The 27,777-nt window shown below is 38.7% G+C and overlaps 3 protein-coding genes across 3 annotated transcripts in view; 2 read left to right on the top strand and 1 right to left on the bottom strand.

Moving 5' to 3' along the window:
* The first annotated feature begins 217 nt into the window (after positions 1-217).
* On the top strand, positions 218-1,107 carry LOC116429652 (zinc finger protein 593 homolog). Its single transcript, XM_031982816.2, has 3 exons — positions 218-456; positions 555-655; positions 865-1,107. Exons 1-3 carry the CDS (start codon positions 367-369, stop codon positions 1,103-1,105), a joined length of 432 nt encoding a protein of 143 aa, XP_031838676.1. The 5' UTR covers positions 218-366; the 3' UTR covers positions 1,106-1,107.
* Positions 1,108-1,200: 93 nt separating this feature from the next.
* Positions 1,201-2,811, top strand: LOC116429651 (Seryl-tRNA synthetase-like insect mitochondrial protein). Its single transcript, XM_031982815.2, has one exon. The coding sequence runs from the start codon at positions 1,201-1,203 to the stop codon at positions 2,644-2,646; it is 1,446 nt and encodes a 481-aa protein (XP_031838675.1). The 3' UTR covers positions 2,647-2,811.
* A 586-nt stretch (positions 2,812-3,397) lies between these two features.
* The window catches only part of LOC116429752 (dynein axonemal heavy chain 1), a 52,031-nt gene continuing 27,651 nt past the window's right edge, over positions 3,398-27,777 (bottom strand). Inside the window, exons 15-38 of the mRNA XM_076371534.1 lie at positions 27,026-27,234; positions 24,067-24,169; positions 23,486-23,614; positions 23,061-23,181; positions 20,462-20,592; positions 19,606-19,711; positions 18,690-18,844; positions 17,468-17,653; positions 16,595-16,985; positions 14,513-14,781; positions 12,750-13,060; positions 11,349-11,574; positions 10,805-11,000; positions 9,138-9,331; positions 8,073-8,227; positions 7,316-7,682; positions 5,957-6,136; positions 5,562-5,813; positions 5,338-5,490; positions 4,878-5,146; positions 4,184-4,410; positions 3,885-4,066; positions 3,681-3,804; positions 3,398-3,612 (exon numbers count right to left, since the gene is read on the bottom strand). Of these exons, the coding sequence (XP_076227649.1) occupies positions 3,398-3,612; positions 3,681-3,804; positions 3,885-4,066; positions 4,184-4,410; positions 4,878-5,146; positions 5,338-5,490; positions 5,562-5,813; positions 5,957-6,136; positions 7,316-7,682; positions 8,073-8,227; positions 9,138-9,331; positions 10,805-11,000; positions 11,349-11,574; positions 12,750-13,060; positions 14,513-14,781; positions 16,595-16,985; positions 17,468-17,653; positions 18,690-18,844; positions 19,606-19,711; positions 20,462-20,592; positions 23,061-23,181; positions 23,486-23,614; positions 24,067-24,169; positions 27,026-27,234 (4,851 nt within the window). The remainder of the gene's footprint in view (positions 3,613-3,680; positions 3,805-3,884; positions 4,067-4,183; positions 4,411-4,877; positions 5,147-5,337; positions 5,491-5,561; positions 5,814-5,956; positions 6,137-7,315; positions 7,683-8,072; positions 8,228-9,137; positions 9,332-10,804; positions 11,001-11,348; positions 11,575-12,749; positions 13,061-14,512; positions 14,782-16,594; positions 16,986-17,467; positions 17,654-18,689; positions 18,845-19,605; positions 19,712-20,461; positions 20,593-23,060; positions 23,182-23,485; positions 23,615-24,066; positions 24,170-27,025; positions 27,235-27,777) is intronic.

The following is a 27,777-nucleotide window of genomic DNA, read 5'->3' on the forward strand; positions in this document are numbered from 1 at the left end:
AGTATTTTTATTATTTTATAATAATTACAATCGAGACAACTAATAATTATAAATGCAAAGTATTGTATTATGTAAATTTCACGAATAATTTGATATTAGTGGACAAATTTTTATTTATTCTTGTTGCGCTTTTTGCATTTGTTTTGCATTTATTTTACTATATGATGTAAAAATTAATCACATAAATAAAAAAAAACATTTGTATATAAACTTGATAGCAATAAAGATTTTTATTGAAGTCTACATGTCGAATTGATCTAATCGATTGAAAAGCCTTCACACCTCTGTTCATTCAGTATGTCTGCTGTACAGTGATTAACGTGGTAGTGATTATAGTTTTTAAACCCCATTAATTTTCCTACGACAATGCCTTACAAACGTAAAAAACAACACAGGGGAGATTTGCATTTAAAGAAGGGTTGGCGAACGAAAAGAAGAACGAAGGATTTAGACGAGGTAGTTACGAGAATATAACCTATATATGAGAGCATGTGTATCATGTGGTTGACGCTATTTTACGATCGGCAATTATTGTAGGATATCCTTTATTTTAGATTGATGAGGACTTGAAGGACAAAAATATAAAAAATTTATTAAATCAAGAAGTAGATCTCGATAAACCCGGAGCGGGTCAACATTACTGTGTTCACTGCGCGTAAGTTCTCAGTATTTGTATGTTGTTTTGGGTATTATAACCTATCTTTTATTTTTTGGTATGATATAATTACTTCACTTTTCGTATCAATGGTATACGTGAAATTCTCAAAAGCAAGAACAATGTAGCTGCATTGGAGTTGTATAAAAATAATGTTTCTTAAAATTCATATTTCGTATATTGCAAATCTATTAACTTTCTTTTTACAGGAGACACTTTATAAATAATACTGCTTTGTTAGATCATTTTACAACCAAAGTTCATAAAAGAAGATTAAAAGCTCTTGAATCAGAGCCTTATTCTATAGAAGAGTCAGAAAGAGCTGCTGGGAAGGGAAATTATATTGCTCCCAAAAAACGTAAAATTGATACTGTAACTCGTGATAGTTTTAAAATGGATACAGAATCGGATGTTGTTCCACAAACTAAATTAACAAAACTTGATGCATAGAAGTAACTTCGTATGTAAAGTGATATTGATATTCATTCAAGAATTTGTTTGTTTTTATAAATAAGGTTGTCTGTTTGCTTTGTCTTATACCCATAATGGCAAACATTATTCCATATATTGCACGGATGTGTACGGTACCTAATATTTGCAAGTATAGAATTTTGAAACGAATTAATATGTCATTGAAATTGAATAGACAATATTCTTCTGCATTATTTGTTTCTGGAAGAAAAGCTATGGAGATTTGCGCGCATATAACACCATATTTGGACTTTGATGATAAGTTAGTAGACCTTGATATATTTCAAAGAAACTTGACGTCTAGAGGATTTAATGTAGATGCTAAGGAAGTGAAGGAAGTATGGGAATTTTATAAATCAGTAAACGCAGAGAGGGACTATCTGGAATCAAAATTGGAGAAAGTGATATACCAAATGCGACAATCACAGAAAAACTTAACTGCTGAAACAAAGTTGGAATTAGATGGATTGATACAGCAATTCACTGTAGTAAAGCATGACTTAAAGGTTGTTAAAGAAACGTTATGGGATTTAAGTGAATGTGTTGTGGAGAAGATGTTGATGTTGCCAAATGATTTAGATGACAGAACTCCTCTTCACTCTCCTAGTGTACTGAAAACTATTGGTACGTTAAGTGAATTCTCTGAAACAGGAAGTAAAAAGAATCACATTGAAATTGGAAAGGACCTCGGTTTATTGGAATATAGAAATCCTATGGAATATTATATGTGCAACGATGCAGCTCTCTTTGAACTTGGTGTATTGAGCTATGCAGGAAAGATATTCAGTGACAATGATATGATCAGGATAGCAGGTGCAGACTTTAGTCGCAGCCTGGTGGTGGAAGGTTGTGGCATGAATCATGAAGATCCAATGCATGCTTTCATAATAAATAATCACACAGAAGTAGAAAAAAACAGCTCAAATCATATGCATCTTGTTGGAGGTGCAAGCTTGGTCTCATTTTTAGCTATGCACGCAAAGCAATTGATAAATCCGAAGAAATTCCCAGTAAAATATTTTAGTACTGGAAGACAATACACACCTTTCTCACCTACTTCTACTCCACTCGGTTTATTCACTGCATGTCAGGCGTCTGTTGCACATACATTCGTTCTTGTGAAAGATGCAAATAGTCCGGATTATCATGCAGAATTCGAACAACTGTTGAATACTGTTTGTAAACTATACGATAACGTTTGCGATCATTATCGAGTTGTTACGAGATCTGCATCAGAATTACGGCCATGGGAAAGAATGCGAGTTTCTTTTGAATTATGGTCACCATATTTGAAACAGTACATAGAAGTTGGCCATATCTCTACGTGCGGTAACTACTTAAGTAAGAGGCTACTTATTGCGTATCAGACACCAACTGGAAGGGATTTCCCTTCTGCAATAACCGGGACAGTGATGTCGGTGCCACGTTTGTTAGGGTGTTTATTGGAGCAAAATCCAGGAAGGTTTATTATTCCGGAAAAAATTGTAGAACACCTGCCGATAGATCATCCTCTACCTTAAGTTAACGAGGCTACGCACTAAGTTAGAAAGGATTTCAGTTTTATACATAATTTATGTATATTTACATATGCAGATTTAAATTTACTTATTTCTGATGTCCTTTATTTATGTTTGTAATAAAATGTGTACATATTTTATTGGAATAAACGTTTATGATAACATTTATATTTTTCTCTCAAGACAATGCTTATTGTTTGTGCATGGCGAAGTTGGTTTCATCTGCATAATAAAATTGCGATATGAATGTTTGAACATTCCTTTGTCTTCTAAATGTTCTATTCACAAATTGTCAATACTAATTTGGAGAAACCAACATTCGTCATGACCTTGGGATTCGGAGAAATACCAGTTCGAATACGCAGGGTTCTGTATTATACTTTAACTGCTTGGGAACAAAGGTACTGGGTGAATTTTCTGTCGCAACAAGTACCAAGTTTTTTCCGGGGAGCCAGGGAACTTGCTATAACTATGGGTCCAGGTATCGTGGATCAGAGGTCGAGAACATAACATCATTTTTGTAATGATTATAGATCTATCATCATTTTTTATTATAGCTCTAGTTATAACGATCGCTACGGTGAAATGGAGTAAGGAGGCTCATAGGAGACACAACAGAAAGGACCCGAAGTTATACGAAAATGATAAATAAAGTCGCTGTAAGGGTTATGATAATTTGGACAAATAAATCTGACACTTGTTATAATTGGTTTTATTTTAATTTAGTCGAAGTGAAACGAACAATTGCGTATTATCAATAATCTAAAGCACAAATCATAGCTACGCCTCTCTTGATCCAATGTGTCTGAGGTTTCCTGCTGGGTATCTCCATGGCCAGGACAAAATTTGTCGAATGTCCTGTTGTACTCAGTGTTCCCGCTCTACTGATGGTTTTGTAAACGGGGCAGGAATAAATTCCTGGCTTCTTTTGATGATGCACCTCCGGCAGCAGTAAGATTGGAGGCATATCTGTAGACGATACATCGAGAATTTACTAGTTTACTCGACTAACGTAAACATAAGTTCGCGATGAGTACCGGTGTACAACTCTTTTGGCAGGGACTCGTCCAAGTAATCTTTGTTCCAACGACACCCTTCAAGGAAGAGGCCATAGACGACGCAACCATCCTTTGGCCTATGAGTAGGCATTGCGCTTAATACCTAGAATATTTAATTCCTACATCGAACTGTTTATTTTTCTATAATTAATAAATACATGAGATGTGAGTTATTACTCGTACCTGGAAGCTAAACTCAATCGAGTCAATGGAAATAACGTGTTTCCTCGCGAAATTCTGCAGCGTACCGGTCAAAAAGGCTTGCGGGAAATAGAAACCGGAAATCCAGAAGGCCGCGGGTATGCCTCGCGCCTCCCAGGACCTCAGGAACGCGATTCGATCTTTTAAATCGAGGAACCAGGCACCTGCGTTTGCGCAATAACATTTAGGATGAGAGAGATCATCCAAGAGACAATGCTAAGAATTAAAATTGAATATTTTAGGTAATGAAAACGGAGGTAAATGTAGAAGCAACGATTCACCGAGTGGTTTCAAAGATGGATAACCCTTGTCCTGCCAAACTTTTGGTATCCTATTGTTGTATAGACTGTTAGCCACAGTTTCCAGCTGTTCAGACATAACTACAAGACCCTTCAAAGCTTTCAACAAATCCACCAGCGTCGTTCTCACCACTGCCAACAGCCCGTTGTAGCGTATAGCTTCTTGCAACAGCACAGTGTTGAACGACTCCTCGTACAGTACCGGATACCTGTAATCGTTAATTTCGTACAGTGCCTTTCCTCAAGTGGAACTATTTGACCAGAGAGAACTTTCGCGCAAGATAAATTTGAGTCTCGGCCATTCGGTTCGAAATTACTGAAGTGTGTAACTGTTGGAGCAGAACGAATTGACCTCATTAAATTGTTCGAAAGTTTCCTTCGCGGTACTTGTGGATTAACAAGTTATACCCGATAATTTCATCCTAACCATTCGCCATTGGGTTGTTGTTAATTAAGCTTTACATTTTAAGTAAAGTTTTCAATTTCGATTAATGTTAAAGCAATCGACGTCGAAAGGATTGCACCAAGAATTTCGGGCGTAGAGAAACGAAACATGTGGTTGAGAAGATGGAGTTCTCGGAAAGTTAAAGATCAGTAAACTTCTCTGTCGTAAGTGTACGAAAGTTGTCGCTGAATTCATCGCGATGACACGTCGAATATAAGCATTGGAAGTTACCTGGCTTGCATTACAGCTAAGTTAAATATCCCCGGCATATTCGACAGCATGTCCTCGGCAATTTGGGTCGTAACCTCTTCGGTGCTGGCTGCAGCCGCTCCAACTTCCCTCGGCTGAAGAGCGAGAAGCGTTTCGAGGCAGGAATACGTTTCCGCTTGAGCGAAACTTATATCTGCGTTCGGATGCATCCCGAACATTTCGGGCTCGTCGTTCAAGGGGAACGACTTTATGTACTCGACGTATTCCTCGAACGTTGCAGTTTCCGGCAACTGAAACAAATCGAAATTAAGAACTCTAAAGCTGCTGAAGTCCGATACACGCCGTCTATAGGATGAAGGCTAAGAAACCAATTAAACCTCCTGTATTATACAAGATGAGTCGTTTAACGCGGTTAAACACGACAGTCTATTGACACGAACACTCGATCGTTCAACGGTGAGATTGTTTTGTACGCGTTTACCTGATAATAGTGTCCCGCTTCGTCGAACGTGTAAGACGTCGACAGGACCTCTGACTTGTAGTAGTCCCCGAGGATGGTCAAGACGCAGCGACGGTCCCAGTCGTCCGTGATTCGTCCACCGTAGTTAATGTGACCGGCCGTGTATATCAGGACCTGTTGAAACGGCACTTTGAAGCTGCGCCAATCGGATGCAGTTGAACCAGAAACGTGGATCAAAAGTTTACTTTGAACGGCACAGTGTCGTATTCTAAGAGGAACATATGAAGCTGCGAAACACATATGGTCAAGTCACCGTCGGTGAACTCGTATGGGATGTTGAAGCCTAACGGACCAAATTTCCTCCTTTCGAGGAGGGCCGAGTGGAATAGGCCCAGGGCAAATACGAGCCTTTTGAACAGCAGAACTTTCGGATGAGCGGATTCGAGGAAACTCTGCATTTCCATTACCCGAGTTAAATAAGCTCGGAGCATGTTCGCCTGATAACGAGGAAATGGAGAGAATATTTAATCGACCAAATTGTTATATTTATTTGGTTTTCTAACTCGGTTACGAAACATTATGAAAATTCTACTGCGCAAGGAAGAAAGTTTGAGACGCGCTGAAATTCGTTTTTCCTCACTTTTATGCCTCTTGGTGGCTCGATCGTCATTTTACTGCTATTCTGGAGGATGCTGACAGGAAAGTCCGGCGAAGGAGCCGAGGTCAGCCACAACCGGAAGTCGCGATGACTTTTCCCCCTCGACAAAGTTTCGACCAATGTGTCCAGTTCTGGCATCCAGCTTGGCGCCAAATGGCAATTCTGTAATAATAACAATAATGATGATCCGCCTTGATCGGGCGTATCATCGAATCAGTACATTAACCCTTTGTGAACGAGGATTTCTTAAAATATTCCAAATTTTCAACAGAGGTAACTAAATTATGTGCAGAATTTCTACACAGTAGGAAAAGGAGGGACATACCTCGATTTTTTGTTATTCGAATAGTTAAATTAAACGTAGCTAATTTTGCATATGGGATATGAAAGTTTGATATCTCCAAAATGCCGACGTTCGTCCTCATGGGGTTAAAGTATATAATTGCAACAAATTATATCTGTTATCAATGTAACGAAGATAGATCACTATTTAATTTGACCAATGGACAACGCGCGGATCTTCGTAAACGAGTCTAAAGCATTAATTTCCAGCTTAACTTCACGAGGCTTTTATCCACTTCGCTAAGAAGCACGTTCTTTCGTTTTCTCCATTCACTATCAAGTGCCAGAACACGCACCCATCTCGCGATTTAATAAATCATTTCGCTGTTCATTGCCGGCCCTCTCTACATACAAATTTATATCTTGAAGATAAAGGAGATTCCTCCATTTTTTTGTCCCTTCTTTTATCGCCTTAGAAAAGACCCTCTTTTCTCTTATTTTTTCCCCTTCTTACTCTCTTCCTCCCTTTTTCTTCACCTATTTTTCTCTGTTCTTTAAACCAGAACGGTACTTTGATCGACGATCGTAATATTTTCTGTCATGGGAAGCCACGACGAGCCTTTTACACGAAAATCATCCCTCGATTTGTGTGGAAATATTGATGTTACGATGATAGATGTCTTCGCGTAGAAAATTACTTAGCCGGTAGAATTACTCGAATTTCTAAACGATAAAGCTCGTTCACTCCGAGATTCGATAACACTCTCATTGGTTATGGAACGGGTCGTTAGCATTCGAAATTAAAGGTAAGACACTCGAGCTTCCTCTTTACTATATATTAGTGCGCGATTGTCGATGCGTATTTCATTTATTCACAGTTATTATGAAAGGTCATTGAACGTACCCAAGTGTAAAATAACACAGTTCAGTACAGTTGTTCACTTCCAATAATCTTTTATGATCGATTTCGTAACACTTACGAAATTTTAATTCACAAAGATTATAAAATCATAACTATGACTTTATAGTTATTATAAATAAAAATTTGATAAATATCACCTGGAAGAAGCACCAATTGCCCTGTTCCGCGGACATCTTCATCATCGCTTCCGCTCGAGGACCTTGGCCCTGACCTAGAGATATCGCGTACAGTTTCGTGCTCATCTTTAGTTTGTCCGCGAATTTGTACAATTCCGCGGCCGGGTCCGTGCCCACGGATAAAATGAATACGATCGGCGTCGTCGGCGAGGATTCATTGTAAACTGCGGTTAGTTCCGTGGTCTGGGGCTCGACGAACTCGCGACCGAGATGCTTCGCTAGGTACAGCTGCATCGCGTTCGTCACCTTGTCAGGCCGGAGACATTTCAATATCAACATCTTTTGAAAGTCGTCCAACTCCGTGTCCCATGGTTCCGGATAGGGAGCTCTGTAGAGAGGATGTTTTTAATGGGGAACAATTTTTCAGTTATCTTTAATCAACCCAATGCAGTAATCTCTTTGAGGACGAAATGCTTCAGGGATATAATTAGTTTGATCAGAAACCCGCCATTTTGACGGGTGCGGTAGTTCTAGTGTTAATCTTCTAATACTGGAATATTACGGTATTATAATACCCAGAAAAATGAATTTTGAATATTAAAACTGATTATACGGCGTTCCTGAAATTTCGTCAGCTTTTAATTAAGTCTTCAGTTGTCGAGATAAAAGGTGGTATAGTTTATAGCAAACCCGGATTTTTCAACGAGACGAGAGGTTAAGATCAAAAGTTTTGTTTTCTCGAAGAGAGTTTGAAAAACAAAGGTTAAGCTTCGCTTACAGATGCGCCTCTTGAGCGTCGAAGATGTTTTTGAATTGGTTCAGCGACTTCCTGAAGGATTCGACGAAGTTCCGAAACTTGTTCAGGTTCTCGAGCGCTTGGATTTCTTTCCAGCATCGCGGGGTAATCCAATCCGGTGACGGATTCGATTGGTCCTGTGAAGGCCGGGGGGAGTGAAACTTTTTATGCATCCATGGAATAGGGGGTAAATTTCGCAACTGTCCACCCTTCTTTTATCTTTTTTGCAAATTGCGGAGTTTTGCGGCTGGATCCCTCGGGAATCCAAATCCCCTTCCTTTTAGAATTCTTTGGACGTGCACGTTATGGTGCGTTCACGCTAACCAAACGAATGCTGCGACGAATCTGTGCTTATTTAGGTGTGAACGGCTATCAAGCTACTATTGTATGTTCGCATTATTAGATTACATTACCCATGACCAGTTAATCAGTATTATCATATTACTATAGTATTATTATTTTATTATTATCGTAATTTATTTTTTATTATATTATATTATTTTTGTTATTAGTGCCATTATTATTAATTATATTATTATGATTTTATATTATGATCTGCATACTTATTTTAACATTTTAATCACTTCAATATAATGAGAGGAGAGAATTATGGACAATGAAATATTATTTACTTTATTCTACGATGCAATAGTGTGAACAAATTGCGATCGCGTCGAGGAGGTAAATAATACTACGAGAACGTGTGTCCGAGTGTTCGGCGAAAATTAAGTTGTTTACTTACTTGAAATATGTTTATATTGTTTATTATTTCCAATTACAAGAGGTATTGCACACAAAGTTTTAGGTTTTATATTTTAATCTATTTTAACGTGCAAGCTGATGTAATTTCGCTGGAGGTCGAATCGGACAAATTCACTCATTTTGCAATTTTAGGTAGCGAGGAAAATATTGACGAAAATAGACACAGGTAACGAATAAAAATGTATCTCCTAAAGTGCATAATCGTGCCACAGCGCGGTTGAATAAGTATCATTTATAAACGGATCGAATGAAGTTCGTTCTGTGAAACATCGTCGAGTATCTCACCTGGAACGGCTCTGGTCCCGCTAGGAAGTGCCTCCATTCGGTCGGCTCGATTAATTTGTCGCTCGTGCGTATCCGGGCGCATACGAGGAATGCGAAATGCAGTTTGTGTTTTTGGAATAGGCTGCGGCAGACGTTCGAGAAAAGGGAGAATGTAAATTTCTGATTAATGCCTGCGATCCGTTCCTCGATATCCGCTGCGATTAAGAAACAATTCAATTAATGTGATGAGGTCATATGTTGAAAGTTAATCTTTATGTTCGCGATGTGTGAAGTAATGGAAAAACAAAGCATATATATATCGCATATTGTGTGAATTTGTACTTAATTACAATAAAGATAGAAATAACTTCTTCATTTTCAGAACATAAATCAACATGAGATTGTTAGAAAAATGCAGATACAACGCAGATATTGCCAAATTTTCATAAGCACATAAAAGAATCGCAGAACACAAAGGTATGAAAATGGCACAGCTAAAATAAATGCTTCCACGTTTTATTCGATGAAGATGCTTCGACGAGGATCAAAGCTTTAATATTCATTGTCCATAGGGTTCGGGATAAACGAAATGAAAATGAAGCAGACGAATTCCGATCCGTTTTTTCTTCTACGATTCTGGTCCCTGTTCCTTTATTTCGAAGGACGGATCGGAATGTGGGCGTTGGCGTCGCGATAAAAACTTGAATAGCTGTCATAGGCGGAATCCGTGCTTAACGCGTTACTGAAATTTCGAACGCCTGCGGACGTTTATTAGAATTTATTGTTTGGATTTACATTGAACGACCAAAGAATTAATCTTTGGAAAAATTTAATATATTTCCTCTTATTGGAGGCGTATGACGTCAATAAAGACTTCAGAATAAAAATGATTGAATTATTGAAAGGTATTTATGAAAGTACGATAATGCAATAATGGTATTCATAGTAAAGGCAAAACAGAAGATAAAGAAATTTATTAAATCACTAAAAATAATAGAAGAGATAAGTAATATAAGTATAATAACGTTCATAGAAGAATAATCGAGCTTACAATTTCCAAAAGTTTCATCAAACTAGGATACTGAATCCTTAGTATCTAATATTCTGCTTTTAATATTACTTTTTATATTTCGAAATGTAACTACGAAGCGGACGCGTTTCATTAGTTCGTTAAAGGGTGGAGTTCAAAGGATTCATTGAATTATTTTAGAAATCTGTCGTATCGTAATAATTTCCTTATTTTCATAAATAAATTTCATCGAACCTGTAATACTTCAGTCTTTTTCGTAACAGTTATGTCCGCAGAGGTGCGACAAAGTTCAATAGCCTAAGCAGGATCGTTCGAATTGAAATAAATTGTGTGGCAAGGGGTAAACCTTTAAGTATGGGCACACACGTCTATGTAAGTTATCGTGAATTTTGAAACCAGTGAAATTTTCTTTTATAATTTAATTTATAATTAAACAATTATATAGTCGATACTATTGCTATGCAGAGATATTTAAATAAGTAAAAACAAATGGATACAATACTTTTTTTATTAGTTGCCACAAACGAGAATATGTAACATTTATCGGTAAGTTTTAGGCTTCCATACTTAAAGATTAAAAATGAAAAATTTTATTTACTTGTCACTGGAAGGAGAAAAATTGAAATTAAATATTGAAAGGGAAACAATGTCGCAGTACCGCTCTTCTCCGTCGCCTTAACGCTGTTATTGAAGATCTCGACGAACCATTCGAGGGAGTACTGGTACATCGTGTCGATGTATTGTAGGTCGGAGAGGCAGAAAAACAGTATCTGTCCGCGTATCGCAACAGGAATGTACAGTGATCTGGTCGTCTCGATGTCCGCTTGAGTGATCTCCGCTTCCTTCATTTTCGTCTGTTAGGCGCGATACCGGAAACACGATGAACACGTATTAACGCTTCACTTTCTTTAGAGATTTTTTTAACAACAATCGAATTACAATCGTGAACCAACAAGTCTTCTTTAAATAACGTAACGTAACAGCCCCTTTTTTGAACGGTTACCAGAAAGCTAAATAAATTGTTGCTTAATTATTAAATAATAATTGTTTACTAATTACCACTATTGATACAAATTCTCGTTATTTACTTCTCTTTGTTGCGGTGCGACAGTCGAGAAGCTTTCTGGTATGCCTTTTGTTGGCAAGAAATTAAGGATCTCGAAATTACTACTGCAAGACCTATTTGCTCGCGATCCACCTACTTTGATTTCCTCGCTTTTGACTTTGGAAGCTTCTAAAGTGAGAATCAAGTCGATGTCATCAACGGCGGAGCCTTCCGACAACGAGAGCCTGTATAAGATTCTGTCCTCGATCTCCTGTAATTCGCTCCTCATTTCTGCGTTCGATATAATCAACGCGTTCCTAGCGTGCTCCAGATCCGGCCGCTCTTGAATCGCGACGAGCGAGAGCATCTGATCCTCTAGTCCGCTTTCACGCGTAAAAGATAAAGGTCACAGTTCGAGAATTCATATTTGCAGGATGCAGATATCACAGAAGGTAATTTCAATCGTTCACGACCACTTCTGTACACGCGCGAACGAGAGAACTCGTTTCGTGGTATGCAATTCCTTTTAATTGTTAACGGTTCAGCATTTTTTCGTAATCCCCGCTTCATTTATGAAACAATCGAATATTGGCTGAATGTAGAGGAAAGATTGATACGACTTTTGATGTAACAGAATAGAAAATTAAATCTAAAAATAGTAAGAATAATAAATAGAAGTCTGTTACATTTTTATCAAGAAATTGATACGTTAATACGACGTTTATACGACTGTTAAGGATTAAAACGCAATGCACTTAAAAGCATCATGTATTTAGACCGTTATCCAGACGATGTTTCGATTGAAAAAGACGATAACGGACACATGTACGGATTAATTAATTCAATTAACAACTTCCATTGTAATCGCCTGCGCAATTTCTCTCGCGAGTAGTATTATGAAACCAATTACTTTGAAAATGTACTGTAACGAAACAATTCGTGTCGAAACTTTGTTTGTATACGATCGACGCGTTATATGAAAATTCGTTGTATGGAAGTGTTACTACTACCGAGCGTTTAATATGACGAATAAAATATTTGGATGGCTATTATATTGGGTTGATGCAAGAATTTTGACGTTTATTGTACGTGGTTAACAAACAAATGTTTCCCTTCAAAGCAAATAACATCTGTCTCCAAATTATTACAACGTGTTGAAAGGACACTCTTTTCTTCGTTTTTATTTAATTTTGGTTCAGTTTTGGTTTCTTATAAGAAAACGTCAAAACATTTGCATCAAACCAACATTCGAAAAGAGGTGAATTCACTTCAATGGTCACGAATGTGTTAACCGTTTGTCCTACGATTTCCTTCATAACTGTGCTAGGATAACTTTGTCATTGATAATTTATCAAAAAACAAAGCGAAATTCCCAATTCATCTATATGAATTCACTGTTACCTCAAAGCATAAGAATTGATAAAAGAAAATAATATTCAATTTGAACACAGAATCATTGAGTGACATTTCATTTTTGTAACGTGTATTCGAGAACTTCTTCACGAGTCTGACACGATATCGTATTGCAAGAGATTATTGGAAAAGGTTATTGACTTACGTGGCTGTGAGCGCGAAATTAACCAGCAAGATCTTCACCGAGGTTTCCGGTGTGTAATGGGGATTCGATAGTCTTGTGGTGAGAAACAACCGGAAGTCGCTTTTGTAGGGAACGATGTTTTCTCCGATTTTCACGCACAGTTGTCCGCCGTGTTCGAATAACGATCGCATTAGTATTGGATCCAATCCGGCCTCCAGCTGCAGACCAACATTCTCTACGAGGCAAGCTCTACCGAATCGAACGCAGGACTCAAGGACACGAAGGATGTCCTTGTCCGTCATTTTTGCAACGGATATCCCTTGATCCTTGTACTGCCGAGAACAGAAAATTCAGCAGAGAATGTAACAAAACTGTACACAAACAGAAAGCGATCCATCTTGGTAAAATAAGTAAAATGTATTTTAGGACTTTATAACGGAATCAAATCTCCTCGTATTGTGTTTCCTTGGCGGACGAACCTGCCTTCGAGAAAATTAAAAAAAATACACCATGAAACAATTACATTTGATTATGGAAGATACACTCGGTCGTTTTGTTGAAATATTTTATTATTTAATCGCAGGTTAAAGTTTATTCGTGCAATACGTAGATTGCAGAAGTTTCGGGAATACGAAATTCAGTCGTTTATGTTATTTCGGTGAAACTTTATATTTTTAACCTCTTGTACTCGGAAGTCCTATCCGAGGGGACATTTTGAACGCAATGTTAAACGCTTCGAGTGCAAAGGATTAAATTTAGAAGGTGCTAATACAGCACAATGGAAAACGTATTGATGTTGCCGGATATTTTGAAAAATATAAACATTATTTTAAATATTCTTTGCAACAACCCACGTACTCCGATTTTATATGGAATAAGTATCACGTTTGACATTTGCTTCTTGTTTCTCGATTGTATCACGTTCACTTGAATACTTAATACTCGCATATCTCATCAATTATTGTTTAATAATACCCAAGTGATATTTCATGTTTTAGCTGAGCATCGGACGAATTCGTGATGCGCTCAAAGGAATGTTCCCCTCTTCAGTACATTAATTATACAGCGACAGTGGTTTCGCTTCAAATTGAAGGGAATTTAATCGATATCCGGCAATACTCGATTCGAAGTTGGTCTCAGGTGCTCGTAGGCGAGGTGAACGAGAAAGAAATCACGATGATGATGCTTTAAGCTCGTTAACTCCTAGATACCAGTTTCTAATGGCACAACAATAGTTAATTGAAAGACATTAGTTATTGCTTCCCCGAGAAGGATCTGCGGTGAATTTATCATATTCATAGTTATTAAAACGTTTAACTAAATGTCCCTTTTGCCATTTCGTCCAACAATATAGTATCCATTTTTCGTTCGGTTTAAGCTGAAATTCTACCATTAAATTTAATACTCACTCTTCCTAACGTGCGTTACAACTAAATGTGTATAAAAAATATAATTACATTAAAAAAACATATAATATATAGGATAATTATCTGTGAGATGGCTCGATCTCATTTAGATTGCCAAGTATCTATATTTTCAATTGTTTATGGTGGGAAAATTTTTCACAGAAACCTATTTAACTATTCTTCATATCTGCATTTGCTTCCATAAATATATTCTTTTTTGTTAGGTATTAATGATATTTACGATGTAGTAGTTCTTTTAAGAAAAATAGACGATCTCTGATCGACTTACCCTAAATACAGTTACCACTGAAACTATTACTTTCGACTGATTCATACGAACTTTTCGACTTTTGCAAGTCTGACAGACTTAATTCTCACCAGAGAACGTATCCACTTGTTCGCCTGTGCTTGGGGATCGATGAAAAGGGGCCAGCGTTTCGAGTGCATTGCTAGGACCGCGTTTTCCACGGACAAAGTGTCCCTGGGTAGACCTTCGATCTGCCATTTTCTTATCTCCACTTGATCGCCCAAAGTAGAGACCGGGTCGCTACCCGGTGTGTGCGGCACACCCTCGAGCACTTTTTGCCAGGAAGTCAATAGACCGACTCGATATGTATCCGTGAAGGGCGTCAAGTAAGCTATTGCGCCTGTGATATAAAAAGGGAAAAGTAAGTGGTTCGGAAAGGGCAACGAATATTCGGAAGCGTCAGTTCCATGTTATTCAACACTAAAACTACCGAGCAATTAAATTGACTGTTTGAAATTCCTCCATAGAAACTCCAAGAATGCATCTATCGAGACTTTAATTGATTTACAAACCAGTATTAATAATTCAAAGAAACATCTGTCATCTTTTTAACCCTTAGCACTCCGGGTTGTTTTGTAATCTATCAGTAACTGAACTAATTTTTATAGTATTCCCAGCGAAAATTAGAAATGCTGTAACATTTCTTCGATCTTTCATTTTCCTTGTTAGTAAAACATTTGGATGTGTGAAAAATCGAATAATTTTAGGGTGGTTTCTTTAAGATTCATTAAAATATTTAATATTATAACTGGTGCAATATTGGAGTCTACAGAGTTCAAAGAGTTAATAATTGCGAAAAGAAATCAGAAATGGGTCATTTTCACTGTCTGGTAGTTTCAGTGTTAAAATTAAAAATGGAGAAGTTAGCACGTTAGTTGTCAGCCGTTACTAGTATTTCGCACATTTGTGAATAACAGCGTAGAAATTCAGGAAACATCGAGAAGGTAATTCAGAGAGAAACTGAGAAAGAAAATTGAGGAAGGAAATAGCAAAGTAATTTAGAAGAAGTTAAAGCAAGCTCTCGCTTTCCTTCATAATTATTATTCAGTCTGTTTTCGTTTAATCGCAACCTCATTTTTCCCAACCGTGCATACTGTATTTGAGGGCAGAGTTTCATCTTCGTTTCGTTGAGAAAAAAATATGTGAAAATAGCTAATAAGAGTTCCCACTTGTTCGATAACGTTTTCAGTGTAACAAACTAATCACCGAATCAAATTTAGATAATTCATCTCAGTGGCATTCGCTACAGGAAAATTCTCGGTTCACTGGCGAGAAAGGAAAAGAGAAAAATGATCCTCAGCGGAAATAGCGGGCGAACACACGTTGTTGAATTTTTACACGCGATACGTCAGGGATTTCATCAGAAAAACCGTGTAGTCAGTTTCGCGCGAGGACAGGCGGTACGTGGTACAATCTTGATCCGGTGAAAAGTTCTAACGACTGCTACTAAAGTAGAATGTGATAGCTATTGGTCAGGCGAGTGTAGTGTGGCTCTCATTAAACCGGCCAAGTAGGACAAGTGCCATTCAAGTAGAATAGACCGACGTGTGCTCAGACAATTTAACAACTGCTTACGTTCCTCGTCCTATCAGAGAAAGTTATTCCGCGAAACGTTACGTCGATTAAACAGTCTTTCCGCTTCCCTTTCCACCTACGATGCACAATTCAACGAAGCGAAAACTACCTTTAAATTCCCTTACCCCTTGACCTACAATATCGTGTCAGACTCGTGACGAGGATTTTAAACTGAATTTGAGAAACGCAATTGTTATTTGTGTTTCTTTGAGTACAAATTAAATATTACTTCTCCATTGTCAATCTTCGGAGTAAACGTGGATATAACAACATTTTCTCTTTTCCTAAAAAGCTATTCGCGACAAAGCAATTGTAACGGGTGTAGATAAGAAATAAATCGTACTCCAAGGGGTTAACGAAAATCCAACAAAATACCGTGCAGCCTGTTTCACTTTGTAGCATTTATTGTATGCTGACGAAGGGATCTTCGTTGATCGAGACGAAGCAACATTGATCAAGCTTTATTCGAGGACTCAGCGTTCTGTTGGTTTATTCGGTCTCAAGGATTTGTCCCACAGCGAATACAGTTTCTTCGATTCTCTCGTTTCGTTATGGGAACATCACAGTTGAATTCTAACCGGAAGCAAGCAGGATATCCCCGACGGCGTTTGTTACGGACATATTTATGTCAGCGACAGACGACAACCAGCGGACTTGTTCGTCGGCAAGGCCGACGATCAGCCTGACGGCCCTCCTCATTCGATCCTCGCAAAGCTGCTTTTGCCTCTCCAGTTCCGCCCTCTTTTCCTCCTCGGCGCGCAGCTGGGCTCGCAGCCTCTCGATACCCTCCTCGACTTCTCGCAGCCTCTGTACCGCGGCTAATAATGCGTTCTCCGTTTCCTTGAGCGCCTCCTCGGCCTTCGCGAGCGCCTCCATCTTCGGTTTCACTTTCTCGTTGACGAAGTAGTAGTTGTACATCGCGTGCACCCACAGGCACAGCGAGTGGCATGCCTTCGAGACGAATTGGATCTGGAATGTTTTTCATCGCGATTGGTAACAAATATTGATGGTTGTTATAATTAACGAATGTAATAAAATTAATCGTGAATGTTACTTAGAAGAAATAATACGATTAATTTCCAATAGTTTGAATAAGGAATAATCAAATTAATTGCCAATATTTTTAACGAGGAATAATCAAATCAATTGCTAATATTGTTAATGGGAGATGATGGAATTAACTGGCAATATTTTTAATGGGACATAACAGAATTAATTCCCAATATCGGCAAACAGAAATACTAAAATGAATTGTCAATATTGTCAAAGAGAATAACACAATTAATTGGCAATATTGTTAAACAAAAATTTAATCGTCAATGTTACTATAGAAAAGAAACTTCTCGTCAATATTGTTGGAAGGAGGAGAAGATTAATCATCGCGATAATCAATTTCGTTTTGTGTCGTTCCAGTGTACTGTTCTCAAAATTCGAATGTTTCTCTGGCGCACCTTGGCCGGCTGAAAATTCGGGTCTTCGATGTAGACGTTCAGCTTATTAATCATCTCCTCGGTGAGGTTCTCTTTATCGTAATTTTCCATCATGTGCAAGAAGTGGCCCGGATCGCTGAGCATTTGGCTGCCGGGCGTCCAATAATCAATCTTCGTCCCGTCCTTGCCGAATTTCCCTGTCTCGGTCTACGGGGAAAACGGAACGATTTCCACGCGTGCGTTAGCGCCGAGTGGCGAAAGAAGGGAAAAAAAGGAAGGAGAATGGACAGGGGAGAGAAGAAATATTAAAACGAGGCTCTCGTCCGTTCGAATTCACACGGCAACCGAGCAACCACGAAACGAGCGGATCGCGTATCGTTATCGATATGCGCAGTACTATCGAATCACTGTAGAAGCCGCACACGTTGAACAGTGGCATATAAAAATAGAACAAGGAAATACTGGACTAATCGTACTTTTAATGCCTTGATTTACAATATCGTGTCTGACGGCGAAGATTTTGAACAGAATTTAACAGATATAAATGTCACTCAGTTTCGTTGAATTCGAATAGAATATTATTCTTCTGTTATTAATTATCATATCTTACACTAGGTATATATATATATAGAATACACCTAGGATTTTTCTCTTTTTTAAATTAATAATGACAAGGCGGCGCGTCGGTCGTAGTTGAGAAGGAAATCATAAGGCAAGGTGTTAACGCTAGAACTACCGAGCCAGTAATATGAGCAATATGTAATCATAAAAATTGTAATATATAATATATTGTTGCCACAATATATTCTCTTTCGGTTCTAAAAGTTAAATAAATTGTATATTGCTTTCATTTGATAATTAAGAGCGATATGTTTGTTAAAGTTATAATTGATCGAAGGTATTACATATTATTCGAAAACCGTGTTACATTGTTCGTTCTACGGAGTCAGTTAGTTTTTAAAATGAACAGCGCGTTACGTCACGTTCAATTACATCATGGTTACATCACACAGCAGGTAGATATCTCGACAATTCAATATGATTTTCTTTCTACAGTTATTATATACTGCAACATTACATTACATATTGCACAGCTCATGAATACCATTTATACTAACTCGAACATTGCAGTCAATTATTATTAATTGTGCCACAATTTCCGGGAATCGATTCATTCGAATTTTCCATTGAACGCTACTGGATTGACAAGGCGTAAAGTGTTTGGGGATGAGTGTGCACGAACCTTGATGGGTTTGACATTGTTTATGATGCAAACAGCTTCGATGACCAACAAGACGCCGACCGGCGGCCGTTTCATCGCTTTCACCTCGGTAATGTCGTTTCTATTCAAAGCTTTGAGGCTCTTCTCCGCAGCGAGCAACATTGGACGAGCTTCACCTGTAAAATATCGATCGCGCGTTACGTACACAATCCAATTCCATCTGGCTCATCCATTTTATTTTAATTGTACGAAATTAGTTTGTGACGTTCACTTTACAGGAAAAACTTCCTTTGTATATTAACGAAACATTCCCATAAACCAGGTTTTCGTGTACAGATTTAAAACCGAATTTTTCTGCTGAAATATCCAGCGAATATTGTTTTCGCCGGCCTTTATAAAATCTGGAATTCTGAGTTTTCGTATTGTAACCCTTTGACCACTAATGGCGTCTAAAAGCAAATGAATTCTAATTTAACAATTACATTTTCCGTTTGTCAAATATCATATAAATGTGATTATTTTATATTGGTTTAATTTAGTCTAGTTCAGTGTTTCGATTGTTTCAATATACTTTCTTCGGAATGCGTGTTCAAAATTCCAGCATTCTCGGTGCAGGTCGTAACTGACCTTTCGCCAAGGGGTTAAAAATTTGGTTTCTGTGCATTGCTGATGTTCATAGGCGCATAACCTTGTGAACTGAAATTACATGTCTCACTCTTATTGATTTCGGAAATTATTTTATGAATATACTGTGTCGTAAGTAAAATAATTATCTTATTTTCATGAACAAAGAAGCTGTAACACTTGAATTTTCTTTCAAATAGTCGTGTCCGCAGGATTGTGGCAAAATTAAACACCGTAAGCAGAAACGTTTGATTCGAAATAATTCGTCAGGCAAGGGGTTAATTCACGCTGCTCGGAATGAACTGGAACGTACTTAAATCGGCCTCGGCTTCGTCTTTGATCGCTTGATTGTCCGCCTTCATCTTTGTCGCGGTAGCTTCTTGTTCTTTGGCCTGTTGCCTCGTCTTCTCAGCTTCCATCTGTTGCGAATAAATCAAGTTTCAGCCGATGTTTCGGGGATAACGTCGTGGATAATTCAGCCGTGACCTGCGGCGAATCGGATGCAGACACGGACCGGATACGCGGAAAACAGTGTTTCATTTGGAACGTCTGACAGCAAAAGTGATTAACTGGAACTAACATAAATTGGAAAACGTCGGCGTTCATTCCGCGAAGATCGTCGGAACAGTGGCGTGATCTACCGCTGGGTCACAAGGTATGCGCTCATTTGGCGTACAAATGGGCGTCGGTGTTGACCTGTTAATCAATCGTGAGGCTGCAGTCATAAAATGCTGCGACGTCGTACAAATTGTGCTGCACCGTAACGATGGTGTAAACAATGGTAATACTGCGGATATCTGGCCGAGAAACTGATTTCCATCGAATTGAGAAGTGTTTTGAGCGAATTTTTACTCTGATAGAAATTTCGTAGAATATTAATGCATGCAGCATTAGTGTTATGCATTCTGATAAATTAGTCATTGAATTTATCAATTGCCCTATCTAATTTATCAATTTACAGAAGAGGCTCAAGAACATTGTCACGAAGATTTCAGAAGGATTAGGTGTAGAAATAAAATTGGCGTTAAAGAAATAGTTTTGGCAAATATTTTTACCCGTTTGTTACCTAATGTTAGTAAATTATTATTCATGTCGATACACTTTGCCACTGTTCGTCGGAGGTTTGTTAAGTTTTCAAGGAACTTTTTAATACGTTGGATGTTACTAACGGTATCGACGGTCATCCTTTCAATCATCTCGGCCGTCGCTTCGGCCGCTTTCTCCAGTTGCGGTTTCATCTTCGCCAGTAACTCCTGCATGTTCTTCACTTCAATCTCCGCGCTCGCGAGCTTGTCCAAACCTGGATATCAAACGCGTTTACCATATACTTTAGACGATCGATGTCCAACCTTTTTAATCTCTTCGTTACTAAGCTCGCGTAACTCTTTACTATCAACAATTTGGAAGAAACGCAGAGTTACAAGTTAGTTTTCTATATTAATATTTATATTTTACCGATCCATATATTGTACACTAGAATAATTGTTCATAACATTAGAATAACATTATGTAGAATCACAATTTTAGTGCTTCCCTAATGTGCTGAATTAATTTTGCAAACTATCCCGTAGAACTACGTGAAACTACCACCTGAATAGCTTCGATGCGAATATCAAAATTAGAACATCAAGAACACTTCAAATTATAAAGGTTCTGAGTAAGCACGTTTCAAATGGTAGGGCAAACGAATTGACGTAAATATTATTCCCTTAGGGGATGCAATTATGATTGGTACCTTCAATGCGACTCGAAGTCCTGTGATATCGATTGTTAAAGACTATGAAGCGTTTGTTTAGGTTCTACTTTCAAAGTCACAGAGCAAGCACAGCCAACCTCTGGCAGTTTTGTTTACCCCCATATTTACTCTCATCGCCGTGGGACCGGAACAGTGTGTATGTATACGTGCGTGTGTGAATGCTTTGGTAAATACACTAGAACTGAACATTCTAGGCCAGGCTTTCCTCTCAAGCGTATTTTTCTCGTCAACGCTATATAATTAGCCAAAAGGGACGAGGTAATAATATGTGGGTTGGAAAAGAACTTTGTTCTGAAGATGCCTTTAAGAAGTATGGTAACGATGGAACATATATTCTAGATAGAATCACTGAGAATATTCTTGAAATATAAATGATTTGTTTCACATGAATATTTCGTTCTTTCTCAAATTTACAACGCTTTCCGTTCAACTCACTATAAACGGGCAGCAGATATTGTGCAGTGAAAACGTACACGAGCTAAGCACGACGATTAATCAGCACATAATGTTATCTCAGTGGCAGATTTCTGTTTACGTTTGGATGGACTATAGTAATAGGCTACAACAACGAATTCTCTTCTTTCCTAATCAAACAACTGTTAGTAATTATTATTTGCTTCATTAAATATCATTAGTATCATTATCGTTTACCTTATTAATTATTACTTGTATCATTATTATTTACTTTATGCATTGCCATTAATATTATTCCTTCTTATTATTATTATTTTCGAATCTTAATAATAAGACAGAATATAATACGTTATTTACATTTTAAATTCATCTAAATCGTAGATCAAACAGCACCGCAGTTTCATAAGCCGCTGCAATAATCGATTAACCGAATTCGTGCGCACATTCGCCACATTCTTCTTTGCTTCCGCTAACAAATGTTTAGTCAATCGTGGCATCGAGCATTCCAATAAATCCAGCGGACGCGACCGTTCCGGGGAAATATTTATAGACCATGGAAGAAAATCGATTGGTCCAATGTTGGCGCGTATCACGGGCTTCCATCAGACGGGCTTTGCCTAATTTATCGTTCGCGAAATTAGCCGCGCGGGTCCTTCACCTCTGACCCGGGCGACTTCGGGCCGTTTGTGAACGATGTCTCGCTACGTCTTTTTATGAATTCCTTTGACGATGCGCTGCATGCCCCGAAATTGAAATTTTCCCGATATTTTTTTCCCGAGGCTTTTTACGGGGAAAGCGCGATTGGAGCATAGGATTCCGCTCGCGAAAGTATTACAGATGTTTCACTAAAAAGTAAATAAACGCGACCCCGCCGCTTCAATATTCGATAAAATCTGCTGCGAATCTATGACATACGCGTGCGTATGTTTACCATTCTTCTTTTTTATGAAACAAAACGGTTTTTCATGCACGGATTTACTTGTTGTCTCGCGTCCGATGCTCGCGTGATTGTCGCGCTCGCGATCGTTCCCGTGAAATCGAATCAACGAGGCGTGACGGTACACAACCGCACGGAACATAACTGCGTGCTATGTGTTCAGAATGTCAGATGGTTTTTTCACGTTGCTCGGGTCTTTTCTCAATTATTTCTGTTTTCCTTAGTTAATCGATTTTGGATATAATAACAGAAGATTAACAGGTTGATCGCCGTGCCAGTAACTGGCGACCGACGCTTCTGAATGACTAGAAAAGAATCGTAACATGCAGGATAACCGATGTCGAATGGAAATGTATAATAACGTAAGTAAGTTGATAACAGTGTAATGCAAACATTGTAATGTCAAATAATTAATAATTGTTCTTGCTTCTCTTTGCTACGAGAGAATAACTCTACGGAAAAACGTAATGATCTGTAGTTATTGAATACCGTTGACAGAATGAAAAATCAAGAACCAAAGAGAAATTCTATTCTTTTGCGGTCTACTGATGATAAAGATATATTATGGTGTGAAATCAAGGGACGAGGTAATTAGTTCCTGCGGGATCCGACTTTGTTGCAAAGAAATCTGCGCGCGAGCAGCGCAAGCGTAATTACGAACCTGTGGTCAGACGATTCGCCGCTGCAACGAGCTCGTTTTTCTTTTTGCTCAAAAGGTCACCGTAGCCGGAAAGTAATTCCAAGTAAGATGTCGGCGTAACGTAATTGTGACGATTCAGTTCCTGTTTAACAAAGCCATCAGATTTTTACATAACAATCATACCAGATTTTCTTAACAACATCGATAAGACACAATTAGTTGGAAGATTCAGAGTTCATTACTACGATGAATATTAACAGTTATTTCTTTTATGTAAACGAGAAGCTTTCGTTACGAGAAATCGTACGGTAACTATTTTGCGTTGATACTATAATCGAACTCAAACAAGACTAATACTCGATCCTTTGAAGTTCTCAAATAATACTTTGAACAAATTTCTTCGTTAAATGGTTAATACAAAAAAAAATGATGGCACGGATTCTCACCTTTAAGTAAACGTCGCTTGCCTCTGTCACGCTGGAATGCATGTACTGGCACATCCTGACGATCGATCGCAGGATATCCTCGGTGATGGAGTCGTCTTTAATGTCGGCTAGGAATCGCGTTGCTACGCTCTAAAACGCGATCCATTTGAAATACCGGTTTGCAACGGGTCATTTTTTAATAATCACACGATTCATAAAACATTATTCCTTAAAGATACTGTTGCCGCGCTCAACGTCTTAACATTGTCAAGCTAGGTTACACGTAATTATTTCATACTTTCAATATTTAATAAATAAGACGATAGTCTACGAATTACGATTCAGTAAATAAATAAAAGAATAAATGAATTATTAACAAATAATTAACAGCAGCACAAATATGTGACACGTAGTTGCGAACGTGTTAATAAGCAAAATTATTGCACATATCCGTGTAAAATAAATGAAAACAAAATGCTTCGTGTAATATTTCGCCAATACTCTGAATTATTTTCCAGCGCGAAAAGGTTAATCGCCTTCGCCGGCGGACGCGTTCCTGTGTTTACCGTGGATAATACTACATAATTCATTCTGTTACGAACCTGAAGTGCCGCTTCCGGCCACGGGCAGAACCAATCGATCGTGCAGCAGTTCACCAGCGCCGGAAACTGTCTGATCCGGCCGCGGAAAAGCTCGCCGATGGGGCTGCGGGCAAATAAAACCGTCGCCTGATGTAATTAGGTCGCGACAAAAGGCTGGTCAATTCGTTATTGGGTTTGTCAACTAAAGTAGGCAGCGATACTGGGATCTAATAAACGGAATTGTTCAATTGGTTACGACCGCTATCGGATCATCGAGGGAAACGGATTAGCCTCGAGCATACCACGCGTCGCAATTTTGCCTTGCTTCTATTATTACTGTCATTATCATCATCATCATTATCATTATCGTTACCGTTATTGTTGTTACGCAATAGTGAATATTTAAGCTGATACGAGAGAAACAGAGGACCATTAATTTTCAGCTGGAGCAAACTGCGCGATTGTATTTGTTGAAATCATAAACACAACGCCGATAGATAATGCACCATATTACATTTGCACTCGAAAGGAAACTCTCAGTCAGTGCTCGATTTGATACAGTAAAATCATATAGTCTTATATATAACGTTAAGCGTTGTACAATGCATCAACATGTGAAATATTGGAGTCAAATGTTGCACGTTTCTAGTGAAAAACTTTCGGGTGCAAAGGGTTAAGACATCCACCGTCAACTGATCAAGGAAATCACGAACATGCGACGATAGCCGTTAAAGCGTCAAGTGACGGCCGCGTTATCGGGTAAAGTGATTGATAGATAACGTGTCACGTGTCGCGCGTTTCGGTTCAAATATTTGCCGCGCGGATCGCTTAGCGTGAAAACACGACTGAATGGATGGGAGCGTGAACGTTTCTATGGACGTTGAAACACGCGACGAAACAGGCATCGCTACGAGCGATTGGTTTCAGTCTTCCACACTCGTCGTTTGAGTGCCTGATGTATATAGTTTGATGTAAAAGTTTCGGGAAAGAATGAGAATAGTCACGAGTAAGTTTGAATCAACGACTTTATTGTTTTTCAAAATATTCTCCTTCAACATTAACGCATTTTCCGTTATGTTGTCTCTTAACAATAGTTACAAGTAAGTTTGAACTAATGGTTTTATTCTTTTTCAATATATTCTCCTTGTGTATTAACCCTTCGAACTCTGTAGACTCCAATATTGCACCTGTTCTAATATTAAATATTTTAATGAATTTTAAGAAAACTAGCTTAAGATTATTAGATCTTCCAGATATACAAAGTTTGTACTGAGAAGCGAATTAATAGTCTAAGAAATGTTATAACATTGTTAATTCTCAGTAGGACTACCATCAAAATTGGTAGGAGTTGCTGACACGTTATACATTTTTCATTGTGTCGTGTCACCACTTTCTAAATTTAAAAGTGTGAAGCTTTAAGAAAATAATAAACAACTGAATAACAGCGGATCCTCGAAACTTCTGCAACAACCTACGTACTATGAAACCTTGAAAGAGACTCAAACCTATCGCTTGTAGCGATGCTATTATCGTGTATGGGAGTTTTTACATCATGTCGCAAGTAGATACGGACCTGTCACAGTCAGACGCGTTTCAATGGCGGCTTGACGTGGACGCGTTCCTCTTCCCGTGGGTAGCGTCGCGCGATTGAAAAAGAAACAGGAAACCACGTCTACCATGGTGTCACGTTAGACGGAAGAAGACAGGAAAACGAACTTAATTAACCGCTCGCTTTACGGTTTCTAGAAATATTTTGACGTTATCACTTCATTCACCACTTTTACTGCAACAACTGAATGAAGACTGATCGTTTCTATAACAGTGACATTTGACAGTGTCATTGTGTCTTGCGCCGTGACATCAAGATAAATAGGCAACGACAGATTATATTCAATTTAAAGAATAAAAGAATTCTGCGGTTGACGTCGATTGTAGGAAAGCAATTTAGTATTTGCCAATACCGTGGCCTTATATCTATCACTTCATTCATCGAGTTTAAAATTCCATTTGAAATTCCGCATTTCCTTCCGCTCATTTAGCTTTATATCGACTGGTATTAATCAATTCTTCAATTCACGTCCTTCCTTTTGTTCCCATTTCCACTAAAGGGACTTTACCGTCTAACTCGTTTATTTTCACTTTGCGGCCCATCATTTAACTGGTGATGATAGGTACAGATATAAACCAACTGTCGCATTGGTCAGTAATAACGCAAGCAGAGAATTGTTATTTATCAAACGAAATGAACTCGAAAGGAATTGTCAATCCAGCGAATCCCTCGTGGCTCGGTGTACCATTTCATCCACGGGTCACGAAAGCAACCACGTGGCCAACTGTAATCCCACGAAGTGAGCTCGATACCAATTGAACGGCAAGTCCCTTTCCCGATGTACCCGTCCACAATTATTAAGTTATCCCATAAGTTCGACTGCAAGGCCGATTAGTCTTTCGAAACAGCACCTACACGACTTCCTCTAATTCTGTACCAGGTTTTCGTTAAATAAAGTTAAGTAAAATCAATTTTGCGAAGTTTCCTGCCTCGAAGCGCTCTCCCAGAGTCACCTCGACGATAATACGACTGCTGGTTACGAATGAGACCAGCCGTCCACGTGTCGATCCACGTATCGATCGCAAACCGATAGCACCGGTAACCGTCGAATGAATTTTATTCGATATCTGGGACAAATATACGGCGCGCGCGATCGTCAACGAGCCCCGGGCCAATTGCCTCTAAAGAAACTTATTACTCGTGAAATGGGGATAGTCAGCGGTCGGATCCCCGCGATCCCAATTTCCGTGTACGCTCCGCTAGCCGAGGAGGACGGGCTGTCCGACGTTATTAGCGATAGTTAGCCCCCCCAAGTTATTTATTCCCGCTTCAATTCGGAATGAACGAGGGCCGGCGTACCCGGCCGACTGGAAGGTGGAGGGAAAAAGCGGTGGTCGGGCGAGAAACGGGAACAAAGGGGTGGATACCCACCTCATCGTGGCGACGAGATGCAAATTGTTCCGAACCGTGTTCACGTAGGCGGAAAAAAGATTGCTCCTATTGATCTGGAGGCCAGCCTCCTGCACCCTGCCACGCATCGCGTGGAATATCCTCTCGATCTCGTCGCTTTGGTACACGCCCGGCACGTCGCCGTTGTTCAAAACGCTGTTCAGGTCTTCCAGCATCGACTCGTTCTTTATCTGGAAACAAAGAAATGCTTTATGAATTTCTCCACGTTCGCGGGAATTTATTGTCCGTGTGCCTGCTTCGAGAACCACGTTGACGATCTCGCGTTAGGGTAGTTTTAATCGTTTCAGCGGTGAGCAAATGCGAAATCGTTGTAACCCTTTGCACTCGACGATACCTTTCGTTGTAAATATTTCTTTCCGATTGTTCGTTAATTCTTTGATTGTTATTATTCGTTGGCCCCTGGTGAAATTTCGGTGATACCGGTTGCGATTTGCAGAAAGAAAAATCTTGCGTCGATTAACGGTAGAATTATCCAGTGTTTATTGGAGTTGATATGTTATACTTTTAAAGATTGTAGAAATACATTTTCCTTCGATTTATTTTTGCATTTGTCAGTGTATTTAAGTGAGACTATTTATTTTGAAAATCATTTCGGATTTTATGATTCCAGATTCAGTATATCGCTAGGAACAATTGAAAATGTAGTTGTTTCAGAGCTTAAATGAAATGTTTATTCAGCATATGATTAATAATAGGTATTACTTTATTCTTAG

This window comes from Nomia melanderi, chromosome 10 (assembly GCF_051020985.1).
Source record: "Nomia melanderi isolate GNS246 chromosome 10, iyNomMela1, whole genome shotgun sequence".
Lineage (NCBI taxonomy): Eukaryota > Metazoa > Arthropoda > Insecta > Hymenoptera > Halictidae > Nomia > Nomia melanderi.